The sequence below is a fragment of the Myxocyprinus asiaticus genome, chromosome 17 (assembly GCF_019703515.2).
Source record: "Myxocyprinus asiaticus isolate MX2 ecotype Aquarium Trade chromosome 17, UBuf_Myxa_2, whole genome shotgun sequence".
Lineage (NCBI taxonomy): Eukaryota > Metazoa > Chordata > Actinopteri > Cypriniformes > Catostomidae > Myxocyprinus > Myxocyprinus asiaticus.
Window position 1 is genome coordinate 42719767 of NC_059360.1, and position 18350 is coordinate 42738116.

Below are 18350 nucleotides of genomic sequence, written 5' to 3' on the forward strand. Positions count from 1 at the left end.
GTAACACACAAGTGACATTTCCCATTGCGCCGCTGAAAATGTATATGATAGAGTAGGCCTACTCATTTGTATAAAAAAAATAAAAATAATAATAATAGCAAAACAATAGATGTGTTGTGATCGTACATAACGTACATAAATACGAAATATTGTGATTTTATATCAATATAACGTGCAAATATATAACATTTATAACATTACCCTATAACATTTTTGTAAATTAAAAAAAGTGGTTAGAAAAGAATGTATATTATGCAATTGCATTTTTACGTTACATTATTCATGACAAATAGATTGCGGAATACAGAAGAGTTGGGGGCAATGTGAGGTAGAGGGGGTGGAATGAGAAGGGTATAGCTGCAGGCATTGCTCTAAAAAGGGGCATGAGCTTCAAACCGCCTTTAAAGATAGGGAGCCCCTAACCTTAACCCTTTTGGAGTTGGCGCAATCCCCTTTTGGAGTAACTCTGCCCTCTTTTGGAGGTCTCTGGCCTGCAGCTATACCTGCTTGGGTGGAATGAGGTCCCGGGTCGCTAACAATCTGTGGTATACAAGGGATAAAACAGGTCACAGGATCGGTGGATACTAAGAGATATAATTGCAATCATTATCCACTCTGCATCGTGGGTTGCGCACTTTGAGAGATGTTGATAGCTGACAGCTAAAAAAAAAAACTAAGTAAACTAAGGGGTAATTTTGCATGCAGATGCGAGGGACATCAATAGACTATTTCTAAAACAGTGCCATACATACCCATGCCTACACAGAATAAAGCTGGCACGGACTCTTGTCTAGACCCTGCCCTGACTAGTATGGTTTGTGTCAAAGGCACTCCTGAGTCCAGTTGTTTGATGAGAGAGAGAGATAATATTAAGTTGCAATAAAATTTGACTGTAATAGTGGTGGACATTTATCCTGTTGCATGGCATTGAGGAAGTACTGATGAGGGCGTGGGTTGACCAATCAGTGGAAAGGGGGGTTTTATGCCCACCCACATGTGAAAATCAAATATTCAAGCCCACAACTCAAAGCAGAATTCTCATTTTTCCATTTTCAAGAAAACAAACAAACAAACAAACAAACAAAAACAAAAAATGCATTGTTTTATCGTTTCTCCTTATTTCTTTTCAGATTGAAAAACAAACGATCAAAACATACATGGACCGTCCACTTTACTTTTATATATGCTGTTTTCAATATAGAATTAGTAGATATTATTAATAAATTATATTCATAAATGAATTTGATACTAATAATACTGTATATATTGTCTAGTATTACTTTTCAAATAACATCATTCACATGCTCAGAAATTACTTGAAGAAACTCCATAAACATTCTTCATATCTCTTCAAATTCTTCATTTCTCAGAAATGACTTTTCCTTACTTTATAATAGAGACTTTTATTTTGACTGGTTGACCCGCCAGCGGACGTTAGAACAGAGTGAATCTGATTGGTTGATATGGTGTCCAATCAGCAAGCTCGTTGATCGCAGGTGGCAGAGGGAGAGCCGATGCACTGTAGAGCCAGCGGCTGCTAATAGTGGAAACTTACACACATTTATAGTTTATCATCGTGAATTAACATGAGCTCCATCGGGACCGGGGTGAGTCACTTTATATACTGTATATATCATAGCCGCTAAATGAGCTTTGATCCTAAATGAGCGATTAAATTAAAAATATATTTATGTCTGTGTCATTCTGAAGCTAATCGGCTAACTTTAGGGTGCAGGATCTGTATTTGTGTGTTTTTTTCTACACCAACATGTTTAAAGTTAATAAAGTTTGTATATGTAGTTAATTAGGTGACGTTCTTTTCATTTATATGGGTTAATTGTGTGTTTACAGCAGTATTTGTCCTGCTGAGTCACTGCTGGCTAACAATGATAGCAATTCAAATGAAAAGTCACTATTGAGCTAATGTGAAAGTAAATGTAATGTGCATGAAAGCTGCTGTACATTTCATTATCAGTTAAGATTCATATTTCATTGTGTCACTGGCCATAGCACTGATTGAAAGCCGGGATGGTGATTTGTAGAATTATTTCTGAGTATTAATATGTTATTTAATCAGAGTTATTTAGAAATCAGAACAATTCTTTCGTCTTTTGAAAGTCTTTCTTGCATTCTTCCCTTTATTATTTGACATTCCTCAACTACAGTCAGAGGAATTCTTGTATAATGCTGGACATTTTTTTTTTTTTTTAATTCTGTAATGGTGTAACTGTATTTATCAGCTCTGGTTATATATTATTATTTACATTGTGCTATTGAGTAAATGCCCTTAAAAGCAAAACCTAACCACCATGTACGCAATGCATTTATTTATTTTAAATAAGCTAAAAAATAATTGTTGACACCACATTTGTCTTCTACCCACCCAGTATGATTTATCTGCCTCCACCTTCTCGCCTGATGGAAGGGTATTTCAGGTCGAATATGCCATTAAGGCAGTAGAAAACAGCAGGTAAGTAATTACTAACAATTGATTAAATTGAGAAACATCTTGTTATGCACATGTTCACAAGATTATATGTATTTATAATATATATATATATATATATATACATATATATATATATATATCCTGTTTCATTATATATATATATATATATATATATATATATATATATATATATATAATATAATAAAAAGAAACAATATAATCATTTAGGCTACACTTTATATCAAAAACCTCGCAAGAAATTGGTTAGTCAACATTTATTTTTATCAGTTAATTATGTACATGTTTTTTTGTGAATAGAGTTAATTAGACACATTTTTACATGCCATAAAATCAGTGTACATACAGTAATTAATAGTTGTCTGTTTTCCAGTGGACTTTTTTAATAATAGGATCAAATGGCAGATTCAATTCATATCAAGCTTTATTGGCAAGAGAAACATAAGTGTACATTGCCAATGCATTATTATATACACTAATAAGGAACAACATTAAAACCACTGACAGGTGAAGTTAATAACATTTATTATCTCGTTACAATGGCACCTGTCAAGAGGTGGGATATATTAGGCAGCAAGTGAGCAGTCAGTTCTTGAATTTCATGTGTTGGAAGCAGGAAAAATGAGCAAGCGTAAAGATCTGAGTGACTTTGACAAGGGCCAAATTGTGATGGCTAGACGACTGGGTCAGAGCATCTCCAAAACGGCAGGTCTTGTGGGGTGTTCCCGGTATGCAGTGGTTAGTACCTACCAAAATTGGTCCAAGGAAGGACAACCGATGAATCGGCAACAGGGTCATGGGCACCCAAGGCTCAATGATGCACGTGGGGAGCGAAAGCAAGCCCGTCTGGTCCAATCCCACAGAAGAGCTACTGTAGCACAAATTGCTGAAAAACTAAATGCTGGCCATGATAGAAAGGTGTCAGAACATACAGTGCATCGCAGCTTGCTGCATAGCCGCAGACCAGTCAGAGTGGCCATGCTGACCCCTGTCCACTACTGAAAGCACCTACAATGGGCACATGATTGTCAGAACTGGACCATGGAGCAATGGAAGAAGGTGGCCTGGTCTGATGAATCATGTTTTCTTTTAGATCATGTGGACGGCCAGGTGTGTGCGTGTCGTTTACCTGGGGAACAAATGGCAGCAGGATGCACTATGGGAAGAAGGCAGGCCGGCAGTGTGGTGTTCTGGGCAATGTTCTGCTGGGAAACCTTTGGTCCTGATATTCATGTGAATGTTACTTTGACACATACCACCTACCTAAAAGATTGTTGCAGACCATGTACACACCTTCATGGCAACGGTATTTCCTGATGGCAGTGGCCTCTTTCAGCAGGATAATGCGTCCTGCCACACTGCAAAAATTGTTCAGGAATGGTTTGAGGAACATGACAATGAGTTCAAGGTGTTGACTTGGCCTTCAAATTACCCAGATCTCAATCCGATTGAACATATATGGGATGTGCTGGACCAACAAATCCGATCCATGGAGGCCCCACCTCACAACTTACAGGACTTAAAGGATCTGCTGCTAACGTCTTGGTGCCAGATACCACAGGACACCTTCAGAGGTCTTGTGGAGTCCATGCCTCGACGGGTCAGAGCTGTTTTGGTGGCACGGGAGGACCTACACGATATTAGGCAGGTGGTTTTAATGTTGTGGCTGATCGGTGTGTACAGATATAAAACAAATTGAGTCCTGAAGTTTAATTTGCTGAAGTTTAAAATCTCAAAACTATTATTATTATTACTATTATTTTTTCTGGCTGCCGTTCGGTCCGAACTTGCGTGTTTTTTTTTTTTTGACACTGGTTCAGATCACAGTGAGTGAGCGTTTTCGAGCTATGTGAAGAGATATGGCAGCTTGCCAGTATTTTTCCCACATCTAGCTCACCATTTGCGAGTGAAGTCTTCATTCTCCATACAGTAAATCTACTCTTGTGTTTATTATACCCGGGACATCCATCATGCCTAATGAATAAGCGTGCACTGCTCCACACAATCAGTTTCTGTGCTAGGATGTGCAGTCGAGTTGAGCATGTACGTCCTGGAAATAAATATATGCCAATTTTAGCCACAGGAAGTGGGTAAAAACATTAGTGAAGCTTCAGCAGGTGAGGGGGAAAAAAAAAAAACTTGGATACTGCATTAATATATTTACAGTATACAAACACACATACACCGATGAGCCAGAACATTATGACCACCTGCCTAATATGCCGTTGGTCCTCCGTGTGCCACCAAAACAGCACCGACCTGCTGAGGCATGGACTCTACAAGACCCCTGAAGGTGTCCTGTGGTATCTGGCACCAAGACTTTAGCAGCAGATCCTTCAAGTCCTGTAAGTTGCTAGGTGTAGCCACTGTGGATCGGACTTGTTGGTCCAGCACATCCCACAGATGCTCAATTGGATTGAGATCTGGGGAATTTGGAGGAACACCTTGAACACTTCATCATGTTTCTCAAACCCTTCCCGAACAATGTGTGCAGTGTGGCAGGGTGCATTATCCTGCTGAAAGAGGCCACTGCCATCAGGGAATTCCATAGCCATAAAGGGATGTTTAGGTAGGTGGCATGTGTCAAATTTACGTCCACATGATTGGCCGGACCCAAGGTTTCCCAGCACAACATTACCCAGTGCATCACACTCCCTCCACCGGCTTGTCGTCTTTCCACAGTGCATCCTGGTGCCATCACTTCCCCAGGTAAACGGCGCAAACGTACACGGCCATCCACGTGATGTAAAAGAAAACGGGACTCATCAGACCAGACAAGTTTATTTCACTGCTCCAAGGTCCAGTTCCGACGTTCAAGTGCCCATTGTAGGCGCATTTGACGATGGACAGGGGTCATCATGGGCACTCTGACCGGTCTGTTGCAATGCAGCAAGGTGCAATGCACTGTGTGTTGTGACACATACCTCCCGTAACCATCATTACAATTTTCTGTGACTTGTGCCACAGTAGACCTTCTGTCGGTTCGGACCAGGTTCGGATAGCCTTCGTTGCCCTCATGCATCGATGAGCCTTGGGCGCCCAACTCCCTGTCGCCGGTTTGTGCCTCCTCGGACCACTGTCGGTAGGTACTCACTACTGATCACCAGGAGCACCCCACAAGCCTTGCCATTTCAGAACGTACCCAGTCGTCTGGCCATAACAATTTGGCCCTTGTCAAAGTCCCTCAGGTCTTTACTCCTACCTATTTCTCCTGCATTCAACACACTGACTATGAGAACTGATTGTTCTCTTACCATCTAATCTACTCAGACCTTGACATGTGGCCTTGTTAGGAGATGATCAACATTATTTGCTTCACCTATGAGTTGTCAATGTTTTGGCTCATCAGTGTATTTATGTACTCCCCTTAATAGACCTTTTTCACAATCCGGGTTTTGGAACGTGAAAGTAAACGTTTGCAGGGTAAACTTCGACAGCGGTGATTTGGAGATCACAGCAAATATTATTTTCACTTAACCATTTGCTCCCAGACCAAAAGAAAAAATCCACTATTACATTTGAATGACTTTCCAGAAGAGGAAAAAAAAAATAGAGAGCGGTGGATTAAGACAGATAGGAGAAGATGCCAAATTTACTGTCATTCTCTCAGCAGCTATAATAGAAACCCCCTCGCAGCTGTGGTAATTCATTTTTTAAAACTAATTTCAGGGTAATATAACAATAAGCATAATGTTATAAAGTTACACTCAATATTTACAAAATGTATTAAACATTTTGTTTGTGAGATTTACACTGCTAAATAAGGCAGAAATACATCATCACAGTCTGTGAAAAGGTTTATTGCATTAAATATGATAATGCTTAGAATGACTTTGTTTTTTAAGACTGTTTTCATATTTATATCACTGCCTTAATTTGGAAAGAGGCTTGTCTTATTTACCAGTGTTTTAAACATGTTTTGTTGTTCATACAGCACAGCAATTGGAATCCGCTGCAAAGATGGAGTCGTGTTTGGTGTGGAGAAGTTGGTGCTTTCCAAATTGTATGAACAGGGATCCAATAAGCGCATCTTCAATATTGATCGACATGTTGGAATGGTGAGAACATTGTTTAAACTGTTTTCCACAAGTAATTAATGCCCAGCAACATTGCTTGCTCTTTTAAAATATTTAAGATTGATGAATTAATAATGGTCTACTATGTTCCTTGTGAATTTTTGGGACATAATGAAGTCTAAACTGAACTTGTAGCTAATTTAATCAAATAAAATTGTCAAACAATGTTATCTCTCATCAAAATGGTTCTTTTTCATGAACTCTTGAATCATATTTCAGCTGTAATACTGAACGAAAAAACTAAATGCAAAATAATAGTATAAATATTTCATTAAATATAAAAATCTAGGGGCATAAATAAACCCCTCTGTCAATCTTCTAGGCTGTGGCTGGTCTTCTAGCAGATGCTCGATCACTCTCAGAAGTGGCCAGAGAAGAAGCATCAAACTTTCGCTCAAATTATGGCCATGACATCCCTCTGAAGGTAAGAGAGAGAGAAAAGAGAGCCCCTGTTTTACTGTAGCTGTGTGTCAAAATAAAGTCATTTAAATATTAGCCAGAATATAACAGAGAATACAAAAGTAACTCTGGTAGTTTTACTCGGATAAAGATCAAAGAATAAGCACAGAGCCCTTCTACCAAGGTGAGCCTACAAGCTTAGCATAATGCAGTGGTCCCATAGGCATTCTATGGTAACATGCTAGATGACCATTACACTCTCTCCTATGATAGAGCAGCTGAGGTTATCTCGGTAAATAAAAGAATCTCTGCACACACACACACACACACACACAACAGCATTTCCGTAATAAAATGATGAAGAATGGAGCTCGTAACGCTATTTGATGTACAAAACAAGCCCAGATGGGACTTGTGATAGAAATCAAGTATTTTTCCGCCTGTGTAAGGCGCATTGTAATTACCACAGAAGCACACCAAATTTTAACTATCACCAAAACGCAGAATAAGACATTTTTGTTTGCAACTGCTCTTCATGTGGTTTTCAATGTGCTGCTGGCGTTGCTGTCCTGACGCGAATCATGAACGCAGCTTCATCACTGCTGAAACAAAGCGGATAGCAGTAGTCTCCCGGCAGATTAATGTTGTGGAAGATTTTAGTTTAAAGATTTAATGTGCATCGCAATGAATATGCAACCTATGTGGGGACTAGTTCTTTCAATTAGTCAAACTCCCACTTAGACTTTGGGAAATGATTAATGTTACTTGAATTGGTGCTATTTTAGTGCAATTCTGTCTTTGCACTGTGGAAGCCTTTGTTTGGAAAATGTTAAATAAGCATTATATTGTTACATATTTTTTTTGTTTTCTTTCTTAAGATGGAAATAAATGCATTTTGACAGGAAAAGTATAAACTGATCAGCCACAACATTAAAACCACCTGCCTAATATTGTGTAAGTACCCCTTGTGCTGCCAAAACAGCACCAACCCACATCTTAAAATAGCATTCTGAGATGCTATTCTTCTCACCACAATTGTACAGAGTGGTTATCTGAGTTACTGTAGACTTTGTCAGTTTGAACCAGTCTGGCCATTCTCTGTTGACCTCTCTCATCAACAAGGCATTTCCGTCCACAGAACTGCGGTTCGCTGGATGTTTTTTGTTTTTGGCACCATTCGGAGTAAATTCTAGAGACTGTTGTGTGTGAAAATCCCAGGAGATCAGCAGTTACAGAAATACTCAAACCAGCCCGTCTGGCACCAACAATCATGTCACGGTCCAAATCACTGAGATCACATTTTTTCCCCATTCTGATGGTTGATGTGAACATTAACTGAAGCTCCTGACCCATATCTGCATGATTTTATGCACTTATACTGCTGCCACACAATTGGCTGAATAGATAATCGCATGGATGATTGTTGGTGCCAGATGGGCTGGTTTGAGAATTTCTGTAACTGCTGATCTCCTTGGATTTTCATGAACAACAGTCTCTAGAATTTACTCTGAATGGTGCCAAAAACAAAAAACATCCAGTGAGCGGCAGTTCTGTGGATTGAAATGCCTTGTTGATGAGAGAGGTCAACAGAGAATGGCCAGACTGGTTCAAACATACAAAGTCTACAATAACTCAGATAACCACTCTTGTGGTGAGAAGAATATCATCTCAGAATGCTATTCTGAGATTTTTGTTGCCGCTGTTTTGGCGGCATGAGGGGGACCTACACAATATTAGGCAGGTGGTTTTAATGTTGTGGCTGATTGGTGTGTATAGTATAAATAACCAATCAGTCAGTAAGTTCAAACAGTCACATATATAAAACAGAATACATTTTCCTGTTTATCAAATCTGAAATGACATCTCTCTCATGATCCAAACAGCATCTTGCAGACAGAGTGGCTATGTATGTCCATGCATACACATTATACAGTGCTGTGAGGCCTTTTGGATGCAGGTAGGTGTTCTGTAAATACATTTCTTGTGTCACATTATTTTGGTGTTTTAAGCTTGACGCTTTGGCTTCATTCACACTGAATGTGGCTCAAATCTGATTTTTTCACGCAACGACAATCAGAAGATTTTCCACATGATTATCACTATATATCGGGATTTTTAAATATATAAATAGGGCTACTCGTTGCACAATAGTCTTTGTCTTTTCAAACATATTTCTCAACACGACTTTGGTAAAGTGTGAGCGGCAGGGTAAATTAAACGGGGTAGCACAGCAGACGTGTCTGGTGGATGACATGGTGCGTTCTAAAATTCTAATGAAATATATTTCTATGAAGATTCATGCACACCGCTGCTCAAAAATCTGCAGCGCCACGGAGCGTAACTCGTATAGTTTTCCATGAAATTCAACCCAAATCAATATCAAAGGACATAGATTATTTACTTTAGCCATCGCGGGATAATATATTGTGTATCTGTATCTTTCATATAGCCTACATAATGTATTTTCAGTTACAAATACGTTGTGGTTTGACAGCTTGAATGAAACCTCTTCAAAGATACATCCAGAGAAATTGCATAATTTCTAATAGTTCAGTTTGCGCAGTTACACCAGTTTCATACACTAACATGCAGACTCATCAACATAAATTTCCTTCTTGAAGATGTACAAAAACATTTGTAACTTTTGTGTATGCATCCTGTGCGAGGATCTCTAAAATACCCGTCCTATGTTGTGATACCTGTGCCTTGCAACCTGCTTCAGTACATGCTATCTCACCCCCCCCTTTTGGTCTCCCAGTGGCATTTTGCCATACATTAAACAGTAGCCCAACTGAGTGAGTTTGAAAGCATGCAAATTAAGCTTCTAATTTAAATGTTGGCTGATGTTAATATATTGATGCCTCAAAAATCTATCGATAAAATAACGTGCTGATCAGTAATCTATATATTGATTTTTTTTATGACATGCCTAAATATTATACTCTTGAGCTTTGATGATAATTAAACTGAACTATACGAAGGCAAATTACTTTATTTAAAAATACTTTATCCATCAAGACTGTCTTTCTCTAGCACTTGCTGACATACACATGGAGAAAAAAAAAAAGAAAAATTCGCCATTTGGATTTTACCCCCCAAAAATTTGCCGTTTGGATTTAAATAAGCAGATACTTAAGAGCCTATGATTGGATCATTATTGCAGTGATTAATATGTTTCAGCTGGCAACAATTCTTTTAACCCTAACTGATGCAGTGTGTAGCTTCTCATTTCTTAAACAACCATGTTGGATGACGTATGATTAATAGTGAAAGTAAGAGCATTTCCACACGCACAATGCAACAAGAACTTACAGGATTGGGACTAAACAGCCGTGTGGCCACAAGAAAGCCACTTGTTAGTGAGACTAATCGGAAAAAGCGACTTCAATTTGCTAGGGCGCATAAAGACTGGACTGAGCAATGGAAAAAGGGCATGTGGTCTGATGAGTCTAGATTTACCCTACACCAAAGAGAAGGGCACGTCAGGGTAAGAAGGGAAGCACATGAAGCGATGCACCTGTCATACATAGTGCCCGCCGTACAAGCCTCTGGAGGCAGCGTTATGATCTGGGGTTGCTTCAATTGGTCAGGTCTAGGCTCAGCAATGTTATGAGGCAATAAAATTAAGTCAGCTGACCACATGGATGTACTGAATGGGTTAGAGTAATAAGGTTATCCCATCAATTGATTTTTTCCCCCCTGACGGCATGTGCATATTCCAGGACGACAATGCCAAGATTCATCGGGCTCAAATTGTGAAAGAGTGGTTCATGGAGCATGAGGAATCATTTTCACACATGATTTGGCCACCACAGAGTCCTGACTTTAACTCCATTGAAGGTCTTTGCGATGTGCTGGAGAAGACTTTACAGAGTGGTTTGACTCTACCGTCATCAATACAAGATCTTGGCCAAAAATTTATGCAACTATGGACAGAAATAAATGTGACGTTGCATAAGGTTGTCGAAACAATGCCACGACAAATTCGCACCGTAATCAAAGCTAAAGGCGGTCTAATAAATTATTAGAGTATGTAACTTTACTGGCCAGGCAGTGTAATATTAGATATAAAGGCATTAATTGTCCTATCCACAAAAAAAACAACAAAAAAACAAAAACAACAGCTAATAATATTTTTAATTGCAATTTAATTCGTTATTCATATTACAATGATGAACATGCCGGGGGTTTGTTATATGCATACAGGTCAATGTGATGCATCGGCTGTTCAGACCAGTATCTGGTATGGTCTACATTTAAAATTTCATGTGAACATCCTTACAAAAAAATCAGATTTGGGTCACATTCAGCTGTGTTGTGAATGTAGCCTTTGTTTAATCTCAGTATTAGAATCTGAGACATGTAGAACATGTCCTCGTCAGTCAGACAGTAGGGATGGGCACGAGTACTCAGGTACTCGGACGTGGCAACTATGATAGATCATGAAAACGATGATCGACGGTGATCATGCATGATGTGACTTTTCACTTAATTCGAAATTCAGTGACAATTACCTGACAACTAAACACAAACGTGTCAAAGAGGGAGCTTATTTTTTTTACATTTTGAGATCGATTACGTTGTGATTTTGAGGGGTACATTGATTATCAGAGACGTCTCATAGCAACCAAACTGATATACGACGCTGCAATGCTATTGTTATGATCATAAAAAGTGTTTGTAATTAACTGTGTTTTGAACACCTGTCTCTGCAAAACATTTGCTAAACACCTTTTATTATTAATGTAAGAACTTTGACTTACTTTAAGTGAATGTTTGTCACTGACTGTAAACCTCCCTGCCATGGGTGCCGACATGTTTGCGTGAAGTAACACACACCTGCATCTCGACGAAATGGGAGTTGAAGATTTCCGCACGAGTTTCCAAGTTAGAAGTCCGACATAAAGTGTAATTCCGTTGCACTTCCCCAGTTGAAAATTGGAATTCTGACTCTCCGGGTTGAATGGAACGCTTAATGAATCATCACAGCAACAACAATACGGAGCATCGCGGCTTTCCCCACAGGAGCGAACACACACACACACCAGGCGTGTGGCAGTGGACTCAATGCACTGCGAGTGTTTCAAACAGATAGATAGAGCGCAGCTAAATTGAACAGAATACAGCGTCTTCAAAACTGAACTTCAACATAACACGCATATTAAAAATGCGATGGTTATGGTGTCTCCTGTTAAGCCAACCGCGATTTGAAAATAGACGTTTCAGACAGTCACTAAAAAACGCTTACTAAGATTACTACGGTAACCTGAAGGAAGAACAGACAGACGCGTGTTGTGCACTTTTATTGAGTTGGGCAGCGAATCTTCACGTAATGACAAAATATGATGAATTATAGTTTGATTATGCAATCTTTTTGTAATAGATTATTTTATAACAGCCTATAATAATGAATAGACGATACACTGGTACAACAAGATGCAATGCAGCAGCCAAAGACGTTTGGCATACATGTTATTATATACAGTTATGTACATGTCATTGCCCCTCGAGTACTCGAGTAGACAAAATGACCAAAATGCCCATACTTATCAGACAGCAGTGGTTTATTTATTTACCTCTTGCAGTTTTATTCTTGGGTCTTATGATGAAGATGACGGTCCTCAGCTCTACATGGTCGACCCCTCTGGGATTTCATATGTAAGATTTGTTCCAATCTTTTGTGGAAAAAAAAAAAAATAATATATATATATCTATACACACACACACACACTCTACCGGTCAAAAGTTTTGAAACATGTGATCGAAATGTTTCTCATGATCTTAAATATCTTTTGATCTGAAGGCATATGCTTAAATGGTTGAAATTAGTTTTGTAGACAAAAATATACTTGTGCCACCATATTAATTTTATTTCATTATAAATCTAAAATTTAATTAAAAAAAAAAAAAGTTTTTGAAATTGATGACTTGGACCAAATAATAAAGAAAAGCAGCCAATAAGTGCCCAGCATATAGATGGGAACTCCTTCAATATTGTTTAAAAAGCATCCCAGGGTGATACCTCAAGAAGTTGGTTGAGAAGTTCGTTTCTTTATTGCTTGGTCCAAGTCATCAATTTAAAAACTTTTTTTTACTTTATTAAATTTTAGTTTTATAATGAAATAAAATTAATATGGTGGCACAATTATATTTTTGTCTACAAAACTCTTTTGAAACATTTAAGCATACGCCTTCAGATCAAAAGATTTTTAAGATCATGTGAAACATTTCAGTCATGTTTCAAAACGTGTGTGTGTATATATATATATATATATATATATATGTGTGTATATATATAATATATACACACACACACACATATATATATATACACACACACACACACACACACACATATATATATATATATATATATATATATATATATATATATATATATATATATATATATATATATGTATATATGTATATGTGTGTGTGTATATATATATATATATATATGTATATGTGTGTGTGTGTGTATATATATATATATATATATATACACACACACACACTGGTGGCCAAAAGTTTGGAATAATGTACAGATTTTGCTCTTATGGAAATAAATTGGTACTTTTATTCACCAAAGTGGCATTCAACTGATCACAATGTATAGTCAGGACATTAATAACGTGAAAAATTACAATTTTAAAAACATGTTCAGAACTTCTTAAACTACTTCAGAGTTCTCATCAAAAAATCCTCCACGTGCAGCAGTGACAGCTTTGCAGATCCTTGGCATTCCAGCTGTCAGTTTGTCCAGATACTCAGGTGACCTTTCACCCCACGCTTCCTGTAGCACTTGCCATAGATGTGACTGTTTTGTCGGGTACTTCTCACGCACCTTACAGTCTAGCTGATCCCACAAAAGCTCAATGGGGTTAAGATCCATAACACTCTGTTGTCCAATGTCTGTGTTTCTTTACCCAATCTAACATTTTCTTTTTGTTTTTCTGTTTCAAAAGTGTCTTTTTCTTTGCAATTCTTCCATAAGGCCTGAACCCCTGAGTCTTCTCTTTACTGTTGTACATGAAACTGGTGTTGAGCGGGTAGAATTCAATGAAGCTGTCAGCTGAGGACATGTGAGGCGTCTATTTCTCAAACTAGAGACTCTGATGTACTTATCCTCTTGTTTAGTTGTACATCTGGCCTTCCACATCTCTTTCTGTCCTTGTTAGAGTCAGTTGTCCTTTGTCTTTGAAGACTGTAGTGTACACCTTTGTATGAACTCTTCAGTTTATTCTGCAATTTCAAGCATTGTATAGCCTTCATTCCTCAAAACAATGATAGACTGATGAGTTTCTAGAGAAAGCTGTTTCTTTTTTGCCATGTTTGCCAGTCTATTTCATACTGTGGCAACTCAAAAACAAACACAAAGACAATGTTAAGCTTAATTTCACAAACCAAATAGCTTTCAACTGTGTTTGATATAATGGCAAGTGATTTTCTAGTACCATATGAGCAATTTAGCATGATTACTCAAGGATAAGTTAATGGAGTGATGGCTGCTGGAAATGGGGCCTGTCTAGATTTGATCAAAAATGACTTTTTTCAAATAGTGATGGTGCTGTTTTTTTTCATCAGTAATGTCCTGACTATACTTTGTGATCAGCTGAATGCCACTATGGTGAATTCAAGTACCAATTTCCTTCCAAAACAGCAAAATCTTTACATTATTCCTAACCTTTGGCGGCCAGTGTGAGTGTGTGTGTGTGTGTGTGTGTGTGTGTGTGTGTATATATATATCAGTGCCATTTGACAACAGGCACTGCAAATCATATGTAGTACTGGATAATGATTACATATGAGTATTGGATAATCTCTTATTCTATGCTTATTAAATGGAACCTCCATTGTCTGTATTGGCCCTGTTTTTACTGGCAGATAGAATGCCTATATCTTGAATGTACATTAATATTTGGTGTCTGTTTGTAAGGGTTACTGGGGCTGTGCTATTGGGAAAGCCAAGCAAGCTGCTAAGACAGAAATCGAGAAACTACAGGTAGGTGTATTACACCTAGTGATTTTCAACGAGTATCCATAATGGAGTAAAAAAATGTTATTCCTTCCAATACAGCAATTAATGTACAATTTGTTCTACAATTAAAGAGAGAGTTCACCCAAAAATGAAAATTCTGTTATCATTTACTTGCCCTCATGTCTTTCTAAACTACAGTCATCTTTCACTTTCATGGTGACATTTTTCTTAACATCTCCTTTTGTGTTCAGTGCAAAAAAAATTATAAATACTGGTCTGGAACCACATGAGGGTGAGTAAATGATGACAATTTTCATTTTTGGGTAACATTAACCTATATAATTTTTCATACAGATATAATATCTTTAGGAGATGCAGTCCAGAACTATCTCCTGGATATCTTTAAAAACTAAAGGGAAGTAAATAAGATTTATTTCTTGCAGATGAAAGACATGACTTGCAGAGAACTGGTGAAGGAGGTCGCAAAAATGTGAGTGCATTTTATTTAGAACTCAGAATGGTATTTCAACACAGCCAACACACGAGGTCAGCAGAGTTCCATGGGAAAATTGCTGTAGCCATATGGCAATGCACAACCTGTCAAACTTCTTTTCCTTAACTGGTAATGTCATACATGTCAGCACATGCATGTTGAGTTTACAATAGTGTAATAATGAAGCAACCCATGCCAAATTAAGCATTTTACGTTTATACAATTTGATAGTTCTATTAATTTTTTTTTTTCTCTTCTCAGTATCTATATTGTTCATGATGAGGTGAAAGACAAAGCCTTCGAGCTGGAGCTCAGCTGGGTTGGAGAAGGTATTGACAGCCTTTGGTTGTCCAATGTCAACATAAAACTTCATTATCTTTTAAATCTTGGGATAGGTTCTTGATCGGGATGCATCGATATGGAATTTATCGATTATGAAATAATCGGCAATTCACAGCTCATTGTGGCCGATACAGATAATTAAACTTTTTGAGTTTTAACCCTTTAAACTAAAGTTGACAGGTAATCAGGCCAAGCGTATACTGGTATGTCTCTGTCCCACAAGATAAGGAACACCCCCTACACAACACGCCCACTCCACGTAATGCCCCCCCTGGATCACAAAGCCATACTATTGGCTGAAAGAACTTTTCAAATCCAATGCAATCGCTGTATGATTCTTGTCTTAACTATGTAAATAAGACAAAGAATAACTTTTTTGAATTATATTTCACATATCATATTATTAAACATAAATGGTGAAATTGAACATTGTTCTGTTTTCTCCAGTTAGCTCACAAGCTAACCGGTTAGCATTTTAGCTTAGCATCTATTCCATTATATTTTCATCATATTTCTCCTGACTGTCGCCATCTAGTGATACAGTGATTTGATTGCATTCAACAGAACTTTTACATTGCAGTAAATGTTATAATTTTACTAAACATTTTTTTTATATAATTGTGGTTAAGGATACATTTATGAGTAGGTATAGGTATAGGGTTACTACAGGACTCCAAATAAACACAAACACAGTGTATGAATGTGCCATCCAACTGTCGCAAATCTCCAAGTACGTATTGCTGCAGATTTTGAAACGGGGCGGTAACTCCAAAAGAGGGTGGGAAAACTCCAGAGAGGGGAGGGTTAGTCCAGAAGGGGGTTGGGCCCACTCCAAATGGGGGCGGCACTTCCACCTATGGTTAGGGTAAAGCCCAAAGTATACTTGCACAGGACGCATTACACATGCGTATTCTAAACACGCAGAAAGCGTGTGTGCCTGGAATCATTTGCACTAATTAGAGGGCCCACAAATTGGCAACACTCACAATTGAGCTATTGCTTTCATGAAGAAGCGCTAGAAGATGTAAACATTAGGAGACAAAGTTGGAAACAACAACAGTGGATGTGCATGTCAAGAGTGTGAGGAGGTCAGGAGATACCTATATATGAATAACTCCAATCTGAAGGACTATAAAGACATCTTTATGGGTCTAAACTCCTGAGGAGAAATAATCCAGTTTCTCCTATATGTTGTAGCATGCATGCACCATCTGCCTGTGTATGCGTGCACAGTCAAATCAAGTATACTTTGAAGGCTAGTGTTTGGCTGTACACAGACGTTAAGCATTCGCGTCAAAACCAAAGTATACTTTGGGCTTAAATGTTGGGTTAGGGGATCTGTACTTTGTCTTTACATGCGGTTTGGAGCTCCTTTAGTATTTCGGCAGTTATTTAAAGGGGGCGTAACTTGTAGTGGTCGTGAGTTGTAGCAGTTATGCAGGACACAGATGGACAGTTCTCAAGCCAATTAATTAAAAACTACTCATTGAAAGAAAATAGGTGTCTTTTAAAGCTTGCAATCTGGACAGCTCTTAAATACTGCTATTTAAGGTTTGGCAGATTTAATGTGAACCAGAAGTGTTACAGATATATGCTGACTTGAATGAGAAATACACTGCCTGGCCAAAAAAAAAAAAAGTCACATACTCTAATATTTTGTTGGACTGCCTTAAGCTTTGATTACTGCGCATTCATCGTGGCATTGTTTCGACAAACTTATGCAACGTCACAACATTTATTTCCGTCCAGAGTTGCATAACTTTTTGGCCGAGATTTTGTATTGATAATCGGAGAGTCGAACCACTCCGTAAAGTCTTCTCCAGCACATCCCAAAGACTTTCAATGGGGTTAAGGTCAGGACTCTGTGGTGGCCAATTCATGTGTGAAAATGATTCCTCATGACCCCTGTTTCACAGTTTGAGCCAGATGAATTTTGGCATTGTCAACCTCATTTATATAGATCTCTTTTATTCCTCTCTTGATTAGTCACAAAAGGAAGGCACGAGCTTGTCCCTAAAGACATCAAAGAGGAGGCTGAGAAATATGCTAAAGTAAGTTACTCTTCTACTGGTAAGTGTTATAACAGAACCGCTCTTCAATGTTGCCTTATTCTCACGTTTCTGTTCCTACAGGAATCCCTGGAGGAGGAGGATGATTCTGATGAAGACAACATGTAAACATTTGCCTCACGGCCTGTTTACCATGTTTCACACATCCTGACAACTCTCGGCTCTACAGACAAATTAAATGTTTTTTTTATGTTTTGTAATGGACTAATGCTGTCCTGTGTTTTCCTTTTTGCAGGTCTCAAACTTACAAATAAATACAGTTTATCAAATTGAATGAAACTCTGAATCATACTCTCAAATTGTCATAATTACATTCATTAGTTGGGCAGCAAGGTTAAGTACCGGATCCACCTTGTTTCTCAGAAAATCTGTGTTCGTCATTAAATGATATTTATGCATGTTTTGTTAGGAAAATGCATATATTATTAGGATGGGCACCAGCTATGACAATACTCTGCATTTGAGTGTAGATAAACAGTCTTTGAACCTTTAACTAAGGGTTATCTTTAGTTGTGCCAATCAC

At 38.1% G+C, this 18350-nt stretch overlaps 1 protein-coding gene across 1 annotated transcript; it reads left to right on the top strand.

The window, feature by feature from the left end:
- The first annotated feature begins 1468 nt into the window (after positions 1-1468).
- LOC127454748 (proteasome subunit alpha type-3-like) lies at positions 1469-18096 on the top strand. Its single transcript, XM_051722126.1, has 11 exons — positions 1469-1607; positions 2388-2470; positions 6402-6525; positions 6866-6967; positions 8826-8899; positions 12528-12600; positions 14882-14947; positions 15367-15413; positions 15678-15745; positions 17745-17809; positions 17891-18096. Exons 1-11 carry the CDS (start codon positions 1587-1589, stop codon positions 17933-17935), a joined length of 768 nt encoding a protein of 255 aa, XP_051578086.1. The 5' UTR covers positions 1469-1586; the 3' UTR covers positions 17936-18096.
- Positions 18097-18350: the final 254 nt, after the last annotated feature.

What these genes read in the sequence shown, in the direction of transcription:
- LOC127454748 (XM_051722126.1), top strand. Translation starts at nt 1,587, where the DNA reads ATGAGCTCCATCGGGACCGGG. An exon ending in AAGGCAGTAGAAAACAGCAG is followed by an intron (nt 2,471 to 6,401) that starts GTAAGTAATTAC and finishes TTGTTCATACAG; the next exon opens with CACAGCAATTGGAATCCGCT. An exon ending in ACCCCTCTGGGATTTCATAT is followed by an intron (nt 12,601 to 14,881) that starts GTAAGATTTGTT and finishes TCTGTTTGTAAG; the next exon opens with GGTTACTGGGGCTGTGCTAT.